At 33.0% G+C, this 17950-nt stretch overlaps 5 protein-coding genes across 5 annotated transcripts; 3 read left to right on the top strand and 2 right to left on the bottom strand.

The window, feature by feature from the left end:
- Positions 1 to 1253: 1253 nt before the first annotated feature.
- On the top strand, positions 1254 to 3615 carry LOC106121269 (esterase FE4-like). The gene is made up of 3 exons (XM_013316853.1): positions 1254 to 1426; positions 1695 to 3001; positions 3408 to 3615. Exons 1-3 carry the CDS (start codon positions 1298 to 1300, stop codon positions 3571 to 3573), a joined length of 1602 nt encoding a protein of 533 aa, XP_013172307.1. The 5' UTR covers positions 1254 to 1297; the 3' UTR covers positions 3574 to 3615.
- Positions 3616 to 3648: 33 nt separating this feature from the next.
- LOC106121272 (esterase FE4) lies at positions 3649 to 6557 on the bottom strand. The gene is made up of 4 exons (XM_013316855.1): positions 6386 to 6557; positions 6129 to 6279; positions 4317 to 5605; positions 3649 to 3896 (listed from the first exon to the last, which is right to left on the bottom strand). Exons 2-4 carry the CDS (start codon positions 6261 to 6263, stop codon positions 3737 to 3739), a joined length of 1584 nt encoding a protein of 527 aa, XP_013172309.1. The 5' UTR covers positions 6264 to 6279; positions 6386 to 6557; the 3' UTR covers positions 3649 to 3736.
- Positions 6558 to 6917: 360 nt separating this feature from the next.
- Positions 6918 to 9309, top strand: LOC106121271 (esterase E4-like). Its single transcript, XM_013316854.1, has 3 exons — positions 6918 to 7244; positions 7647 to 8944; positions 9043 to 9309. Exons 1-3 carry the CDS (start codon positions 7116 to 7118, stop codon positions 9209 to 9211), a joined length of 1596 nt encoding a protein of 531 aa, XP_013172308.1. The 5' UTR covers positions 6918 to 7115; the 3' UTR covers positions 9212 to 9309.
- Positions 9310 to 12349: 3040 nt separating this feature from the next.
- On the top strand, positions 12350 to 12958 carry LOC106121438 (10 kDa heat shock protein, mitochondrial). Its single transcript, XM_013317114.1, has one exon. It carries the CDS (start codon positions 12506 to 12508, stop codon positions 12815 to 12817), a length of 312 nt encoding a protein of 103 aa, XP_013172568.1. The 5' UTR covers positions 12350 to 12505; the 3' UTR covers positions 12818 to 12958.
- LOC106121437 (glucose-fructose oxidoreductase domain-containing protein 1) lies at positions 12826 to 15898 on the bottom strand. Its single transcript, XM_013317113.1, has one exon. The coding sequence runs from the start codon at positions 15678 to 15680 to the stop codon at positions 14478 to 14480; it is 1203 nt and encodes a 400-aa protein (XP_013172567.1). The 5' UTR covers positions 15681 to 15898; the 3' UTR covers positions 12826 to 14477.
- Between the last annotated feature and the right edge of the window lie 2052 nt (positions 15899 to 17950).

The raw sequence follows: 17950 nt of genomic DNA, 5'->3' as shown, positions 1-17950 counted from the left end.
CAGCTATATTAATTTAATTAACTCTAAACTGATTGAAAACCAATAACAAGTATTCACTTAAAGCAATGTAACATTAGAGATAAGCAAATAAACAAGTACTGCAACTATTAAACAATATAAATTAGGTAGTATTGTCGTAATCAGCTCACTGTAGTCCCCACTGAGAGGCTTGGAGCCTACACTAAGTTAGGGGTGACTAGGCCATAGTCAACACCGCTGGCCCAGTCCGGGTCGATTAACTTCACATCTTTGAATCTCCTCAGATACTTGCAAGTTGCACCACGATGTTTTCCTTCACCGTAAGAGACATAGCAGTATTAAATGTATAAACATTAAAATTAACAGTTCTTGTTTACATTTTAATAAACAAGTCACGAGCTAAGAAACTTCGTGCCAAGGATACACTAGTTGTGAATGGATCTAGATCTTGTTGCTTACAGATTTCTGTTGAAGTTTGCGATTGCAATCACAATTTTTACTGTGAACTGTTTTTTTAATAACGCTCGGCAGTCGTTTTAGAGCGAGACAAACATATCGGAATACATGAGAGCGCTATACCGATAGTGACGTCATCGCCGGACAGTTCAAATCATTCCGGCTTATGTCTAAATGAACATGTTTAGTTAGTAATAACAGTCGTTTAAAAATAGCATAGTCATTGTGATTGAAAATACTATGATAATAGGTGTTTTTACAGATTGGGTAGTTGAGACTCACGGTTATATGCACGATTGGCGAATTGATATAATAAGTTGGTTATTATAATAATATAAAAATCAAATAACATGTATGTTTGCCAATTAATCAGATTATGGTGAAACTTTGAAAGGGTGCTCTGAGGACAATGTAGGTTTTGGCTCAAAAAATCTATTCCTACAATAGTATTCTTTTTTTGTTTTTACTTTTAATCTCTTTCATATATGTTCCAATATTAATATCTTAATAATATTATAAATGGGAAAGTTTAGATGGATTGATGTTTGAAGGTATGTCAAGGCTCAATAGATCTTGACGAAATCTTTCACAGATGTAGAACATAGTCTGGTAGAACAAGTAGGCTACTTATATTACGTAGGACAGAGTCGCAGGCTACAACTATTATAGTATTTTGACGTTTTAAGACTTATTAACTGAAATAGTAATGCAAAGCGGGCTAATGTCGTATCTTATAAAGAAGTGATACTAATATCAATTTTATCTACAATAAAAATTGGAAATCATGATTCATTTATCAAAATATACAAAATGACACTCGATAAAGAGCGCGATGTCAGTCTGTTAGCGAAACTCATTGAAGATGGCCACATTGTCTATAGATCAAGGTAAATTGAGAGGTGGCAAATCTAAAACTGATAATGGATTTGAGTATTATGAATTTTTGGGAATACCATATGCCAAGCCACCTGTTGGAAACTTAAGATTTAAGGTACGATTTAGTTTTGTTTTTTTTCAATGCTATCTGATTATAACTAAATAATCTGGATAAAAGGACATTACGGCACTTTTTGGACACTGACAGGACATGCTTACAAGATCGATCTAACCACGTTGACATCCCTAACGAAATGACGACCAGTGGTCAAAGGGTTAAAACTAAACAGATTCACATTGTATTTTTGGAGTAGTACAGGATATTTTTATGTTTATTAAATTAATTCGCTTTCTAACCTTTAACTATTTCACAAACCTTTCAGAGTCCTCAACCTGCAGAGAAATGGGACGGTGAAAAAGATGCTACGGTCGCCAGCAAAGAAAACATAGCTATACAAATGGATATTATTGAGAGTCATGGAATTGTAGGAAGTGAAGACTGTCTCTACCTCAACGTTTATACACCAAAGATAACTGAAAATGAATCGGAATTGCTACCAGTAATGTTCTTCATACATGGAGGTGGTTTTGTATATGGAAATGGTATCCTGAAGAAAGACCATGCTCCAGATTTTCTCATCGAACACAATACAGTTATAGTTATAATTAACTACAGAGTATCAATTTTAGGATTTTTATCTTTGGAGATACCAGAAGTAGCAGGAAACATGGGCTTAAAAGATCAAGTCAAAGCTCTTGAATGGGTGCAAAACAATATAGCACATTTTGGTGGTGACAAAAATAATGTTACAATATTCGGCACGAGCGCCGGCGCTGCGTCCGTAGACTACCTTCTTGTTTCTCCAAAAGCGAAAGGACTTTTCCATAAAGCCATTCTTCATTCAGGTTCTTGTCTAAATCATTGGGCAGTTAACTATGAACCGAAGAAGCTAGCATACAAAGTTGCCGAAAGTTTAGGTTACAATGGATCGTTAGAAGATGTAAATTCTTTAAAAGAATTTCTGTTAAAAACCCCTGGATCGGATCTAATGGCCACAGCGTTTAATATTTGCCAAAAATATACGGATAGACATCTTTTCTTTGGATTCGTTCCAACAATCGAAAAAGATTTCGGTAATGGGGATGCTTTCCTAACCGACCATCCGTATCGCTTGCTGAAACAAGGACTTTTCAACCACGTACCAGTTATTAAAGGATTCTGTAACAAAGAGGGTTACTTAATGAACGCGGTAAACCCTAAGGCAGTATTAGATGTCTTACAGAATAAAAACTTTGTGGAACATTGGCCATTTGAACTTGATGCAGATGATAAAGTCAAATACAGCAAGAAAACGAAGATGTTACTTGCTTACTCGAAGAACATACAACCTGGAGATGATCATGATAAAATAGCAGTAGACTTCTTTAGTGACTTAGACTTTGTAGCAGGCATTTGGATCAGTGGAAAATTGATGGCAGAAAAAGGAGTGCCCGTTCGCTTTTATGAGTTTTCTTATGATGGTAAAATAAACTATTTAAAATTGTTATTTGGTATCAAAAGGAATGGAGCGGGTCACGCTGACGACCATTCTTACATCATGTGCCAAGATTCAACAAAAAAGGCACACGGCCAAGACCTCATCATACGCAATACAATTTGTCATATGTGGACTAATTTTGCTAAAACGAGGTATGTACCTTTAAAATAATTTGCGAATTATAAAATAATATTCAACAACTTATTTGTCTAGAGCAGTAAATTTAAAATTGTAAATCAATTTACATTCATCTTACTAGAATCGGACATGAAATTTTAACTTTTTATGAATAATATAATACATAAAAAAGGGTCTTCACAGACAGAAGGACGGACAACTAAGTGATCCTAAAAGAGTCCCGTTTTTTTTCTTGTGAGGTACGGAACCCTAAAAAAAGAACTTCTATAACTACCCTCATTAAAAAGGATAAAAGTTCAAAAATTATTATTTACGTTATAATTCACTTTAAAAGTATAAATCTAAATTTCCCAAGACTTCTAAGACAAGAATCTAATTTTATTTTTATTATTTATGAAACCACGGTGTTTTCTTTTTCAGTTGCCCGACACCAACAGACAATTCGGATAATTTAGTAGATTGGCCTGTGTATACAGGAAATAATCCCGTATATTTAAATATTGATAAAAAAATCGAAGTATTAAATAACTACGAACCACAAAGAATGGCTATTTTTGAAGAAATTTACGACAAATATGGAAAATAAAATGGACGACAAACGAACGAAAATTTAAAACCTACTGAAAAATATGAAATTTTTAAAATAATATTACAAGAAAAATATTTCATAAACAAACTTTTATTAAATTAAAATTTCATAACATGTATATATCCCCATTCCATTTAGAAAAGAGTAAATTTAAGACTTTTTAATAATACTTCTTGTATAATTCTTCATACAATTTAGTTCGATTCGGATATGGATTTTCCTTCATCGTCAGTTTATCGTCAATTAATAAATACGCCATAACATCAGTAACAGGTTCCCACTTCGTAGTGATAATATCGTCGATTTTTGGTGTTGGGTCACTAAAAAAAAAACATTTAGAAAAAAATAAAAAAACTTAATCATATCAACTAATACATATAAGTACTTAATTATTTTTAATCAAATTAAGTGTAATTATTAAATTATTTTACTTTTTTTAATAACTAACGGATGCAGCACTCCTAAGGTACGCGTCCATTGGCTCGCGCCGGATGCACCGCACGCACGGACCGCAACGGATTTTTGTTTGCTTGATATGATCTTACATAGCGCTGCGTTCACCATCAGCGACGCCTATATCCAAAGACGAAGCAAATCCGTTTGCATGCGGTGCGTCCAGTGCTGGCCAATGGACGCGTACCTTTACACAGAACTTAAGATACTTTACGTTCAAAATAACAATGACCATATCGCTGATATTGATCTGTCAACAATCACTAGAAAAGTAGATCTAAACTTACCCAAATTTAGCAAAATTCGTCCACATCGTAGACATCCTCTCGCGTACCAATTTATCCGTTTCAGTGATTTCCGCATCTTTAAAAGTATCACATTTAATCAAATAACCACCATCATCACCATGGCAAGCTCCTTCTCTATCAATATTTCTTGTCTTTTTGAAGTAATTTAAATTACCATCATAAGAAAACTCATAGAAATACACAGGTGAATTCTTCTTTGCAATCAGTGAAGTAGCCACATACACTCCGCCAAGAAAATCTATATCAGTCAAGAAATCAATAGCATAATAATCATCATCCTTGTGTGTCTGTTCACCTTCTAAATATACTAATTTTAGCTTTTTATCAAGTTCATCTTTCTCTGTGATATCAAAGTTGAAAGGAAGTTCCGATACAAATGACTTTGTACTTGAAATATTTTCTATTTTTTGGGGATTAAAGGGAATCATTAAAAGACCTTCACGTGTACAAAACCCACTCATAAAGGGCACTTTAGCAAACTCGCCATTTGATAACATATCATAAGTGGATTTATTTATAAACTGTTCCCAGTCTCCGGACTTTTCTACAGTAGGGACAAAGCCAAAGGTAATGCCTCCACGATGAGTACCCATCGCAAGAGCTATCATAGAAGCTTGTATTAATTCTTTGATAGGCATTTCCTTTAATATTTTCAATAGATCATCATTGTTTCCTGGAAACTTCTTCTTAATGAGTGGTATTTTATAAGCCAATTTTTCTATTTCCTTATTTTGAGCCCAGGGCAAAAGAGATGAGCCAGATTGGGCAATGGCTTTGTGGAATAAACCTTTAGTTGTTGGAGACAGAAGTAGATATTCAACGGATGCTCCACCGGCACTCACACCAAAAATAGTCACATTTTTAGGATCACCACCAAACTGAGCTATATTTTGTTGTACCCATTTAAGTGCGAGTACTTGATCCTTTAAACCCATATTACCACTAGCATCTTTTTGGCCTAAGGATAAAAATCCCAGTATGCCTAATCTATAATTTAAACTAACTATAATAACTTCTTTATCAATGAGATAGTCTGGACCGTGCAAAGTATCATCAGTACCATTTCCGAATAAGAATCCCCCTCCATGTATAAACACCATCACGGGTAGTTGTGGCCCTTCATGAGGAAGACGTGGAGTATATACATTCAAGTACAGACAATCTTCATCACCAATAACTGTACCTGTTGCTCTATCATATTGAGCACATATGTTACAATTTTTTGTTGCATCTTTCACACCTTCCCAGGGCTCTGGTGGTTCAGGAATCTAAAACATATTATTTAATACACTACATACACATAATGCCCCATAACTCAAAAGGATAGACAGAGACCATACTTTTGTTTGGTGTACGCCTGACACACCCCTCTTAATTCTTCTACATTCATACATCATTGCATATAAGCCCGTCGGTTTCATATTATTGAAATTTTATAGAATAGTATATAGTACAATACAAATCATAGTGTTTGGTCTATTTTTTTTTTAAAGTATGTAATGTATTCCAAAATGCTAAACAAAGTGTCACTTATTTTGTGGTATTCCTGGATGAAAAGTACTTACATATATTAATAAAATATAGATAAAATTACCGATTGTGAATGCCATTGTCACCAACAATAATTGGCACCTTGGCTTCAAGAGACAATCCTTTCATTGCCACCAAAAACTTAGTGCTAATGTTTTGTTAAACATAACAAAACAAAAGTTTAAAAATGTTTTCTATAAATTCTACAATATCACTTTTTTTAGGATATGGTGCAGTCAATAAAAAAAGCAATATACTTACAGAAAACCTTAAATCACCTACTGGTGGTTTGGCATATGGGATTCCTTTGAATGTATAGAACTTTACTCCATTTAAACTTTGACAAATTTTACCCCGCAATTTACCATCAGCAATCGTCACTTCTGGCGCAGACATTTTAAAAACGAATTTTCTGGAAATTTGTGAATTATTTGATTTGCACTATCTCTAAATGACAATGATTAGCGATCACTGATTAACCGTTTCTAAAAGAGTTATTGTTTTCAACAATTGTTTACCTTTCCTTTGTTGATGTTGCGAATAAAAAATACGATAAATTCTAAATGTTAATTTAATTTATTATTACGAATTTTAATTTTCTTTTTTAACTTTCAATATTAAAATTTAATGCCTGGATAAAACTGGAAATCTGGAAAAGGAATGCCTGTTGCCTGCCTGTCACCTGCCACTGTGATGTCAAGTGTCAATCTGTCATTGGCCGTTTACGTTCCTTTCCAAATAAAATAGTTTACAAAAGAGTTTTACAAAGTAAAATAGGTAACGATTTGAAATTTAAACATTCGCCGCCATCTATTGATGAGATAACGAAAATAAAAATGTTAATTGGACACAAGATTTTTTTTTAGGTTTTTGAAATATCGATATTCCTAATAATTTCGACCATATTTAATATTAAGTTGTATGTACAATTAAACTATAATTTTTGATTTTAATTTATAAAAAGGAAGGTTTTTTTATACAATGATCAGCGAACTGTGATTTTTGACAAAATAAGTTCTCACAAAAGACTAGCACGTTGTTAAAAAATACTTGTCGGAATTATTATACAATTATACCCGTGATAATAAGTTAGATTTTATTTAATATGTGAGAACCAACTGATTTATAACACTGTCATATATAAATATTAAAGTTGTCACAGTTTTCCCTACAGTCTTAAATGGTACCCGAGAATACTTTTAAAAAAGCATAAAGTTTATTGCTGTTCAAATCTCTAAAAATTCTAGGATGGCCACGGTATCAATAGAGCAAGGCATACTGCAAGGTAGAAAATCACAAACTGACAACGGATTTGTGTACTACGAGTTTGTGGGTATTCCATATGGCAAACCGCCGCTGGGACAACTGAGGTTCAAGGTATGAAAAGTCATTTGTACATTTGTATCCCTTAGTTTAAAAGCTTAAATCATCTCTCTCATTATATAAAAAAAAAAGTTTGAAACCGATATCGGTTTGTAAGATATATTCAATTCTGGTGTTCTACAAAAATGAACGTTTATTCCTTATATTATTATTATAAATAACATGGTATATATGTTCTTGTTACTCATGTTCTTAATTTTTTAATCTAATACTCATCATCAACCTACCATTATCCCTATGGAGGGTCGGCACAGTATATACTACTCCTCCATACATCTCTATCAGCCGTCATATCTTTCAATCTAATGCTGGCCAATAAAATATATCCCTCATATTTTAAACAGTAAAATAGTACATTAATTGACTTTTTAAATTAATTACATAGTTCTTTTGCAGAGTCCTGAACCTCCAGAAAAATGGAATGGCGTTAGAGATGCAACTGTAACGAGCAAAGACAATGTGTCATTACAAACAGACATAATAAGTGGTCGAGTTGTGGGAAGCGAAGACTGCCTTTATTTAAACGTCTATACACCTAAGATACCAGCTGAGAAATCTGAAACATTACCTGTAATGATCTACATACATGGCGGTGGATTTATACGTGGTAATGGAATATTAGGAAACGAATGTGGTCCAGATTTTCTCATCGAGCATAATGTAGTTATAGTCACAATCAATTACAGGCTTTCCGTCTTTGGATTTTTAACTTTGGACATCCCAGAAGTAGCAGGCAACATGGGCCTGAAAGATCAGGTCAAAGCTTTGGAATGGGTCCAAAATAATATTACACATTTTGGTGGTGACAAAAATAACATTACATTATTTGGGCTAAGTGCAGGCTCTGCTTGTGTTGATTATCATATTGTTTCACCAAGATCCAAGGGCCTTTTTCATAAAGCTATACTTCAATCGGGCTCTTGTCTTAATCATTGGGCAATTAATAATGAGTCAATGAAAGTAGTAAATCTACTTGCCGGCAGTTTAGGATATAAAGGATCACTAGAAGATAAAATTGGTCTTAAGGAGTTCTTTTTAAATATCCCTGGATCGACGTTGATAGCATCGGCTACACAAATTGCCGAAAATTGGAAACTTGATGGTCTTTTCTTTGGATTTGTTCCGTGTATTGAAAAAGATTTCGGAAATGGGGAAGCTTTTTTAACAGAACAACCGTATGGATTATTGAAACGGGGTTATTTCAATCATGTACCTGTTATTAAAGGTTTTTGCAATAAAGAGGGTTATCTAATGCGTATAGCGAAACCAAACACAATATCGCATATTCTGGAAATGGAAACCTATACGGATCGTTGGTCATTTGATTTTGATGCAGGAGAACGAAGTAAATACGAGGCTCAATTGGCTAGGAGCTATTTTGAAAACATTAAACCAGGCGATGAGTTTGATACGCTTGCAATTGACTTCATAACGGATTCTGAAATGAAGTCTGGAATTTGGATCAGTGGAAAGCTGATGGCAGGTCACGATGTGCCTGTACATTTCTATGAGTTTTGCTATGATGGAAACATCAACTATTTCAAACGTCTTTGTTGTATAAAAAGTAAAGGTGCGGCTCACACTGATGATCACAGTTATGTTTTGTGTCACAAATTAATGAAAACAGCTGTTGGACAGGATTTAATAATACGAAACGTAATGACCAAAATGTGGACTAATTTTGCTAAATTCAGGCATGTAAATTTTGTATTTTGTAGAAGTAAAGACTCTTTCACAGTCAACTTGGTACGTTGTTATTAACATTAGTTCTAATATTATTTTGTATTTTCAGTTCTCCTACTCCGGAAGATAAATTGGATACGTTGATTAAATGGCCCGCGTTCACAGAAAACAATCCTGTTTCTTTACAAATTGATAAAGAAATTAAACTACTGAGTAATTACGAACCGAAAAGGATGAAGATTTTTGAAGAAATTTATGACAAACATTACTCATGTTAATCAAATAATCTTAATACGAAATTTACGAACTGGGTTTTTACGGACAAGTACTTAAAAATTAAGAAAAAAAGAAGGCATGAATTATCTTTGAACTTGGTGAAATTAATATAGAAATTAATTAATTAAATAAGAAAATATTTAAGAAGTCAGAAATTATAGAGCTATTATTATTTTCGTAGTTTTTAGCTGCATAATTAGAAGAGTCCAAACTGATTCAAATCCACGCAATGAGATAGCCGGATGCGCACCTGTGCGCGACGCGATGCCGTGAGAACCGACATCTCTGACAGTCTCTCTGCGTCACCGTCATATCGCAAACACCGTCAATTTATAATATCACTAATTATTTATTGTAATTCAAATTTGTGAGATAAACGAATAATTGACAATTTAACGCGTAACAAATCTCATACCCCAATCATAAAATTACATGTCAAATTGTCAAGGATTTGTATAATTTAAAATTTTACGTGACTAGTAAAAGCTTAAACAGCCGAAATTTAAAGTCGGGAAGTGACATACAACCACCTAATTTACTTACATGTAAATAATTCATGCAATAATCGACTTTAACACCATGTTTTAAGATATAATATAAATTATTTAACAGCAAAGTTGTACTGGCAGTGTATTATAAAGCTATACAAACTGTGTTGGTCTGTTTGTTATGTTATTTTGTACGCTTTGAACATCCGCGTCGGACTATTACCGCAACTTTTTGTTATTACCCAAATGTTACCATGTACGACAAACTATTTAGGATAATTTGAACACCTAACTTGATATTATAAGCAAATTATTGCATAGATATCAAATTAACTAGTAAGGATAAACTTAAAAGCTTTGATTTGAAGTCTTTTTTCTTTTTTTGTCGAAGTGACCGCTACATACATCCACGACATCCACCTTTGCCGATGCTTTAACCCTGAACTTCTGAGACCAAACTTTCCGTTTAAAACATCTTGTTATCTTTGTTTTGTCGAAATAATAGATTATATAATAGATTTATAAAGATATTTTGATTTCAGAAACCAAAGGTAAATCATTTATTTTATAAATAAGTAAGTAATAATAAGAAATAGTTTTAGAAATAATTATAATATTTAAGTTTAAATTGTTATCTTATAAAAATAATCAATGGATTGCAAGTATTTTTCTTTTAAATATTACCAGTTTCCTTATTGTTATTACAATGTCTTAATTTTGAATGTTGATCGTATAATAATGGTGGGAAAATTTATTCACGTTCATTTTAATTTCGGTTTAAATAAACGTCTTATAAATTATAACTACTATCATAATTATCAGAAATATTCACAAAGTTATTATTTTTATTTAATACTTTTTATACTATAATACTTATAAATAGAACTTATTTCGGTTGAAGTACTTTGAGTTTTTTCTTGTATTCTCGAAATCACTAGAATCTTAGTCCACTAAACAAAAACTATGGTCACCCTATGAAACACGTGAGTCGTTTGCAAAATTCGCTTCGAATTTGTCCGTGTGAACCTGTGTGCTGGGATTCTTCTTGCATTTTTCCACCTTATTGTTGAACTCTTTTTATAAGCATTTAAACGTTTTTTATTTGTAACAAAAAAGTAGACCTGTAATGGTAAATAATTTAATGTATCAATTATATAGTGAAGTTTGATTCAGTCGATTGTAAAAACTTTATGACTTTAAACCAAGATTTTTCCATGAAATAATTATATATCTAATTTGACGCTGAGAATCTTTTAATTGTTATATTTAAGCAGTTCCTCAGTGTAGATTTTTCATCCTTAATCTACACTATGCGACGCCCTTAATGTCCGTTGATCAATGTGTGGCAATACCACTGTTTTTTGTGGTATGGGGACTAAGTTTCGAGTCATGAATGTAAACAATTTAGAATCCTCTTGGCATAAACATTACCTGTCAAAAGATTGCCAAAAGAAAAACGGAGTCACATCGCTCGGGTGATGGCTGCGACATTTGGAACGATGCCCATACATTGATAGCCAATTACATCGCTTAATGCATAGCTTTTAATGTTTTAAATACCAATCCATAGAGATAAGTTGTATGAGACAGTATTAAGTTATGTTAACTAAATTAAAGTTAACGTTTTTCAAGTCATGGTACTATACTCAAATAAATCGAATGATGCAGTCTACGCTACGTAGAATAATGAATTATTTTCGAAATTGGTAAATGTCATACCTGTGACAAACCTGTAGCTTAAACTAGCCACACACACGCCCGTAGGATGATGGATCAAAGTTGAAAAATTGGCAGCGAATCTAACAGTATGAATTTGGAAGTTCAAACCCAAAGTTGACCCAAAGTTGACTTTAGCCTCTGAAACGAGATATCGCCATCGCTTTTTTTAAAAACTACATGATTTACCCCATAGTAACATTACATATATACGTGATTTGGCGCTAGTGGGCGGCGTGCGTGTTCCGATTTCGCATTGTTCGCGCTGCGCAGACGCAGGTGTGCCCGAGACTGGCCGGCGCCAATCGCATTCCTGCGGCGGTCACGACGTCGAGGATTCCGAGTGTTAGCTGCAGACAATCCTAAAAGGAATGCCATACAAATGCCAAGATTTGGTCCGATTATTTAAGAAGTAAAAGTATTTATAAATTAATTGTTAAAAAAAATGCTCAGTAGTCGATAGATGTTATGAATGAGTTTTTTTTTATTTATTTAACAATACAATTTTGAATACAAATAAACATATATTTAACGCTAAATAAACCACCGATCCATTGAAATCATTGATCTTTCCAATTCCAGGTCTTATCCTCCATAATAGTTTCTAATATCAATCCATTCAAGTCTCCTCTTGTTTATCTAATTTAATATTAATATTGTTAAAATCATTTTGATCGAATGATTTTTATTTTTAATATACTAGTAGCGCCATCTATTGCCATCTACCCTTTATGAAATCAAAGCTATTCGACACTAGATGTCAGTAAAATATCAGCCTAGTTTGATTCAGTTTCAGTAAAATAATCTTTACGAGGAAAATTTATTTTATATAAAGTTCTATTTGTTAGGAATTATTGTTTAATTAAGCTACAACAAAATATTCTTGAAAAAATTAAAACTGATAGATTTTACTTATGGGTATTATAGAACAGGCAACACAGATAACGCATGGATTTTGTTCGCGAAGTTCATCTCCCGGCATTGTCGGAATTTGAATTACGAATGTTCTAGACTGTGCGAAAGGAGTTTCTTGAAGAGCGATTCATTTTCAAATTTGTCGTTACACCGTTGTTTATCTAGAACGAGAAAATAATGGCAAACGCTATGAAAACCCTCATTCCTCTGCTCGATAGAGTTTTAATTAAAAGAGCTGAAGCTATAACCAGAACTGCCGGAGGAATCGTTATTCCAGAAAAGGCCCAATCCAAAGTTCTTCACGGTGAAGTTATTGCAGTCGGTCCTGGTGCAAGAAAGGAAAATGGCGAGTTTATTCCCGTACTAGTGAAGGTTGGCGATAAAGTTCTTCTTCCTGAATACGGCGGTACCAAAGTCTCCCTCGATAATGATGAGAAGGAGTATCACCTCTTCAGGGAATCGGATATTTTAGCCAAGATTCAGAATTAATTTAAGTGCTAGTTTTAGTTTTGCGGGTTTCGAATTGGTTCAGACTTTAGATGTAGTCCTGTATGTCAATGTGATTGTGTAATTGCCACTGCTGTGGGGTATAATGTTATGTTATTTCCATTTATTATAATATTGTTATAACAATTGTCTATTATTTTCTGGTCCTGACAAAATATCTTTGATTTATCAAAGTGAACATAACCTAAAACTGCTATGTACTTTGTTACGTAAAATACACTTTTTGCAATTGCAATTCTGACAAAAAAGAATAAGATATTTTTTTAAATTTACATACACAACAAAAACTTACTCAATTTGCATGATTTATTAATTACATATACTTAGATGTCTTGGATTCACTTAGAAGATGGATGGCGACACATTAGTATGGTAATTTATGTTTGCCAAAAGTTGGGACTCGGCATTTACATATTTATCATTTTAAAACAATTTATTAAGTTAATACATATTCTCAACAACATGAAACTGATGTACATATCATTCATTACTCTATAAAAGATATATTTTCTGATAGACAGTTGATGCAGCCACAAATCTACACCTAAAGAACACAGTGACCTGGACATAGACTAATCCAAGTTGCTGAAGCAAAAACTGCACTAATCAACAGTTGTGTTCCTTTGTTCTTGTTCCATACATTCTGTTACTCTAAATAGTCCTGATGCAATAATTTAGTTCAAAGTAATTTAGCCAGTAATTATAAAAGGTATGATCTGAATTTCATGTGATGTAATAAGTTGAGAAATACAACATAACACTTCTATTGAGTCTATCAACTAATAAAACTGCACAAAATGAAAGAATCACATAATTTTATTAATACTTTTACTCTCACATCGTCTCAACAAGCATCTAATGCACAGATTGTTCAAATGTTTCTTTATCCATAACTTTCAAATTATATGGCAAGCATATTTTCTAACAGAATTATTTAATTGATGAAAGACCAATGAACACACATATACTAGCTGTCGCATCTGACCATGTCCGCATGGAATTAAAAAAAGCTTAATAAGCCTATGTGTTCTTAAGGGTTTTTCTACATTGATGCAAAATTTCAACAAAATCCATACAGCTGTTCAAGGATATACCTTAAAATAAACATCCATAGTAAACATTTGCATTTTTAATATTGATAGCACATACATATCACTGCTTATCTCATATTTATTCTTTTATGTAACAGATCTTTATCACAATCTAGCAATCATATTTGTTTTTATTCTAAACATAACAGTTAACCATATTAAACTGGACTGAAAAATACTTTTATTTTATTTACTATGCATCTTACAATAATACTTGAAACATTTTATATTCAAAAATAATACAATTGAAAAAAACAATCATTTACTTTATGGCAAATTATAGGTACATAATGAATTAATACTGTGTTGAAATACTTTATAACAATATAAAAAATTGCTTGAAAATAAACTATCTTACTCTGTATGAATTGTTTCAAAAATAATATGATTTTTTTTAACTGTCCTGAAAATAATCTCAGTAACTAAACCAACTCTAAATAAGAAAAATGTAAAATATGTCAGTCACAAAACCATAGTTTTTTAACACAATTTAAGTGCTGCAAATTATTTCTTTCTCAATTTTGCTTAACTCATAATTTGTGCAAGAAAATTTACTGTAAAGATATAGCTGTGCGTCGAACAGCCGCAGACAATGCAGGATTAGGATCCGGTGGTTCTGTCAGAAGTTGTACTGTGGTCCAACAACCATCCCCACTTGATTTTCTTAATGCCTCCATAGTGGCTTGCACTCTCTGTCCATCTTCAAATGTAGCTGCTGCTCTCACTGGCTCCTTAATCCAATCCATTTGCTCTTTCACAGGAAGGAATGCCTCTTTAAGTGCACTAATCATTTTACACAAACCTTTTATGTATGGTTTTGGAATAATACTGGATGTACAACTCAAGTCTTCAACATCAACATATATCACATCTTCTTTGTCATGTGCCCGCTTATTTTCTTCTTCTGGAATGTTCTTATTAACTTTATGCAATTTGCCATGTAAATCACCACCTCTTACAACTAAATAACCCTTTTTACTGCAAACATATATTTCTTGGTTAAAACATGGGCCAGGTAAATGATTGTTCAGTGTTGCTGTCACTAACAATCCTTTATCCATTTGCAACTGGAATGTACAAAAGTCTGGAGCTGTAATTTTTCTTATACCATTAACTTTAGCAGTTTCTTCTACAAATGTCCTTAGGACACCATGTACTTTGACAACTTTCTGTCCTGTTAAAAATGTCACCAGATCAATGACATGGCTTCCAACAAGTGTCAAAGTTCCTCCGCCCATTGTGTCGTCACATAACCAGTTGTAAGTGTTTCCAAGTAAAGAGCCCATTTGAACACGGACGTCAATTAAGGTTAACTCTTCAGGATTGCCCAAATAACCATCTACAATAGACTTTCTCATATAGCTGAAGGCAGGTAAGAATCGTAAAGAATGGTTTATAATTGAAATAAGTGTGGGATAGTATTGTGCGGCTCGCACCATTTTAAGAGCTTCAGCTTGGCACAGCCCTGCAGGCTTGTCACACACAACATGCTTACCAATACCAAGAGCCTTCACTGAGATCTGAGCATGAAGATTTGGCGCACAAACTATAAAAACTAAGTTGACATTTTTCTTCAACAAAACGTCATCAATTTTGTTAGTAAAAAACGGTATTTTTAACTCCTTTGCAGTTGCTTCGGCTTCTTGCAGGGTTGTACCCCATATTGCTTCCACTGAAAATCCTTTTTCTCTTAAGAATGGGACTAATACTTTAGCTACTGATCCAGTTCCAAATACACCTATTCCAGGAAGCATATTGGCTATTTACGTTCAATTTATCATTGGAATGATACTAATAACGGCTTAAAAAGCGTGTTAGAAACTGCATAAGAAGGCTGGTTCGTTAAGTAATATTACAAAACGAGTTAGTTGCTTGAATGTAATCATAACAATATTTGATTAGGAATAATAATTTTTCGACTTTATTTTCATTCGTCGTTCAGTTATTGTCTGACACCTGACACTGACATTGACAGCAACAATGACAAGCGACATTGACAGCACCGGCGTTAAAAAAATTTCATCTTCGTTTTAAAACTAGTGGTACAGACCGCTAAATTTGTCTAACCAGATGGTAATAGCTTATACCGAATAAGTCACAATAAATGATAATCAACAGATAGCTGCACCAACTCACCAGAAAGGACATCCTAGTTTTACTAAACTATAGTCCTATAAAGATCTTATAGGAGGATTTTGACGTTGACAGTAGGCCCCTGCAAAATTTAGGGGCTCTCAGGCTCTCAGTAAGTGAAAATATCCTAACTTTTCCGAAAGTCGGCCATATGGCAACTCGGACCTGAATCACAGAATTTCCATGATAATCCTCAACGTTCATATTTTAATGCACGCATTTATTTTCAAGTAGATTGTGACTTGCTCACCATTTCAATTTTATAAGTAAGACAGGTCTTAAAATGATGTTGTAAATTTATTTCCTCGTAAGATAGTCGTGAATCGCGGTATGTCGCCATTTCATCACTATTATTTTGGAACTTTAACCTGCGGTAACGGAATGGTACAGAGGTGAAGGCACTAATGTAATTGCACTCCTGAAATAAATAAAGCAACATAAATATAATTATTTGGTGATTAGTTATTTTCTATATGGAATCGGTGTAAGTGGGAAAAAGAATAATATTTGTTAAGAAAACAACAGGCACCGCGCCGTAAGTCACATTTGATGGCGCTTAAAACGAAGCTCTTCGTCAGCGGCTAAACTAAACGCCGTGATATTCGCCACCTGGTTGAGATAGGGCTGTCACAATAATTTACAGGAATATTTAATTTGCGTTTTACTAAGCAGTAACCGACATCTATAGTGTCTATTTAAAAGTATGTATTGTCGAAATGTTTTTTTTTCAAATTGTTATAGTGTCAGTACTTAGTTTCCTACATTTAAAAAATATTGAATAGCAGCGTAGTATAGGATAACTGAAATAGGGAATTTAATAATAACATATTACAATATCTAACATTTTTTAACACAAGATCCGAAAAAAAATTCAAAATATTTAGTTTCTGCTATTATAGATTTTTATAACCTATGTTGTAAGTTATTTTTATTAAAAATCCAAATAGTTTACAAGATATTAAATTTTAAGGAAATAGTCTCAACCCTAGACATATCCTATTTGCAGCAATCTCTCCGATACCTCATGGTTGGGAGCCGCCGCAGTTGATCACTTCCACAATTAGGCGCGAGCGAGTTCAAACAAAAGTTTAGCGGGCGGGAAATATATTAAATGTCTGCGTTCATTTAATAATATGGTAATGAGGAGATAACAATAAGAACTAAACTGACTAATATTATATATTATCAAATTATCATCATCAAGCATCTCTATCAGCCGCTATAACAACTTAATTCTCTCCCTTTTTAAGCATAAAATCCATGTTTCTTCGGTCTTGTCTTTCTTTAATTTAACTTTGTAGCCATCTCTATTCAATTTCATTACGTTTTTTTGTGTGATAATCATCTTTACGTATACACTTCGCTAATATTTTGATTCTTAATTTTTTCATCACTGGCGCAACTTTGAAACTTCGTGTAATATACGTAACTTAATTTTACTCGTCACAGAAAGAAAGAAAAGAAAGAAAAGTTTTTATTATTATAGGTAACAGATTAAACCAAGAAACAATAACTAACATAATAAAATTGCACATAACTAAGAAATTAAATTAGACCTAAGTTACCATTTATGGTTAATTTGGATAATTTAGTGATGCCCACACTAGGCAATGCCTGTATCGTGGGCACCGATATTCAGATAGGTATATAATATTCAGTCCACAAAATTACAAAACCCACACTCACGACACTTTAGCATTTAACAATTCAGTTACTCCGGTATACATATAATAAAAACAAAATTTAAGTTAATGAAAAGAAGAAAAACTTAAGTTAAATATATAATATAAATGTGTATGAACGGCTATATAAATTGATAAGAGATAAATATGTTAAAGGATCTAGGATTGTATCTTCAAAAGATTCTCAGTATCATTATAATTTAAAGTTA

This window comes from Papilio xuthus, unplaced genomic scaffold (genome assembly GCF_000836235.2).
Source record: "Papilio xuthus unplaced genomic scaffold, Pxut_1.1 DF826945.1, whole genome shotgun sequence".
In the NCBI taxonomy this organism is placed as follows: Eukaryota; Metazoa; Arthropoda; class Insecta; order Lepidoptera; family Papilionidae; genus Papilio; species Papilio xuthus.
Note: the sequence above shows the minus strand (reverse complement) of the source record. Positions and strands in the feature narration are given on the sequence as shown.

Bases quoted from the DNA above. Each gene is read 5' to 3' on its own strand.
- LOC106121269 (XM_013316853.1), top strand. From the start codon at position 1,298: ATGGCCACATTGTCTATAGATCAAGGTAAATTGAGAGGTGGCAAATCT. The intron at 1,427-1,694 runs GTACGATTTAGT...CAAACCTTTCAG, and splicing joins TTGGAAACTTAAGATTTAAG to AGTCCTCAACCTGCAGAGAA. The intron at 3,002-3,407 runs GTATGTACCTTT...TTTCTTTTTCAG, and splicing joins ACTAATTTTGCTAAAACGAG to TTGCCCGACACCAACAGACA.
- LOC106121272 (XM_013316855.1), bottom strand. From the start codon at position 6,263: ATGTCTGCGCCAGAAGTGACGATTGCTGATGGTAAATTGCGGGGTAAA. The intron at 5,606-6,128 runs GTAAGTATATTG...AATATGTTTTAG, and splicing joins TAGGTGATTTAAGGTTTTCT to ATTCCTGAACCACCAGAGCC. The intron at 3,897-4,316 runs GTAAGTTTAGAT...TTTTTTTTTTAG, and splicing joins ACGAATTTTGCTAAATTTGG to TGACCCAACACCAAAAATCG.
- LOC106121271 (XM_013316854.1), top strand. From the start codon at position 7,116: ATGGCCACGGTATCAATAGAGCAAGGCATACTGCAAGGTAGAAAATCA. The intron at 7,245-7,646 runs GTATGAAAAGTC...GTTCTTTTGCAG, and splicing joins TGGGACAACTGAGGTTCAAG to AGTCCTGAACCTCCAGAAAA. The intron at 8,945-9,042 runs GCATGTAAATTT...TTGTATTTTCAG, and splicing joins ACTAATTTTGCTAAATTCAG to TTCTCCTACTCCGGAAGATA.
- LOC106121438 (XM_013317114.1), top strand. From the start codon at position 12,506: ATGGCAAACGCTATGAAAACCCTCATTCCTCTGCTCGATAGAGTTTTA.
- LOC106121437 (XM_013317113.1), bottom strand. From the start codon at position 15,680: ATGCTTCCTGGAATAGGTGTATTTGGAACTGGATCAGTAGCTAAAGTA.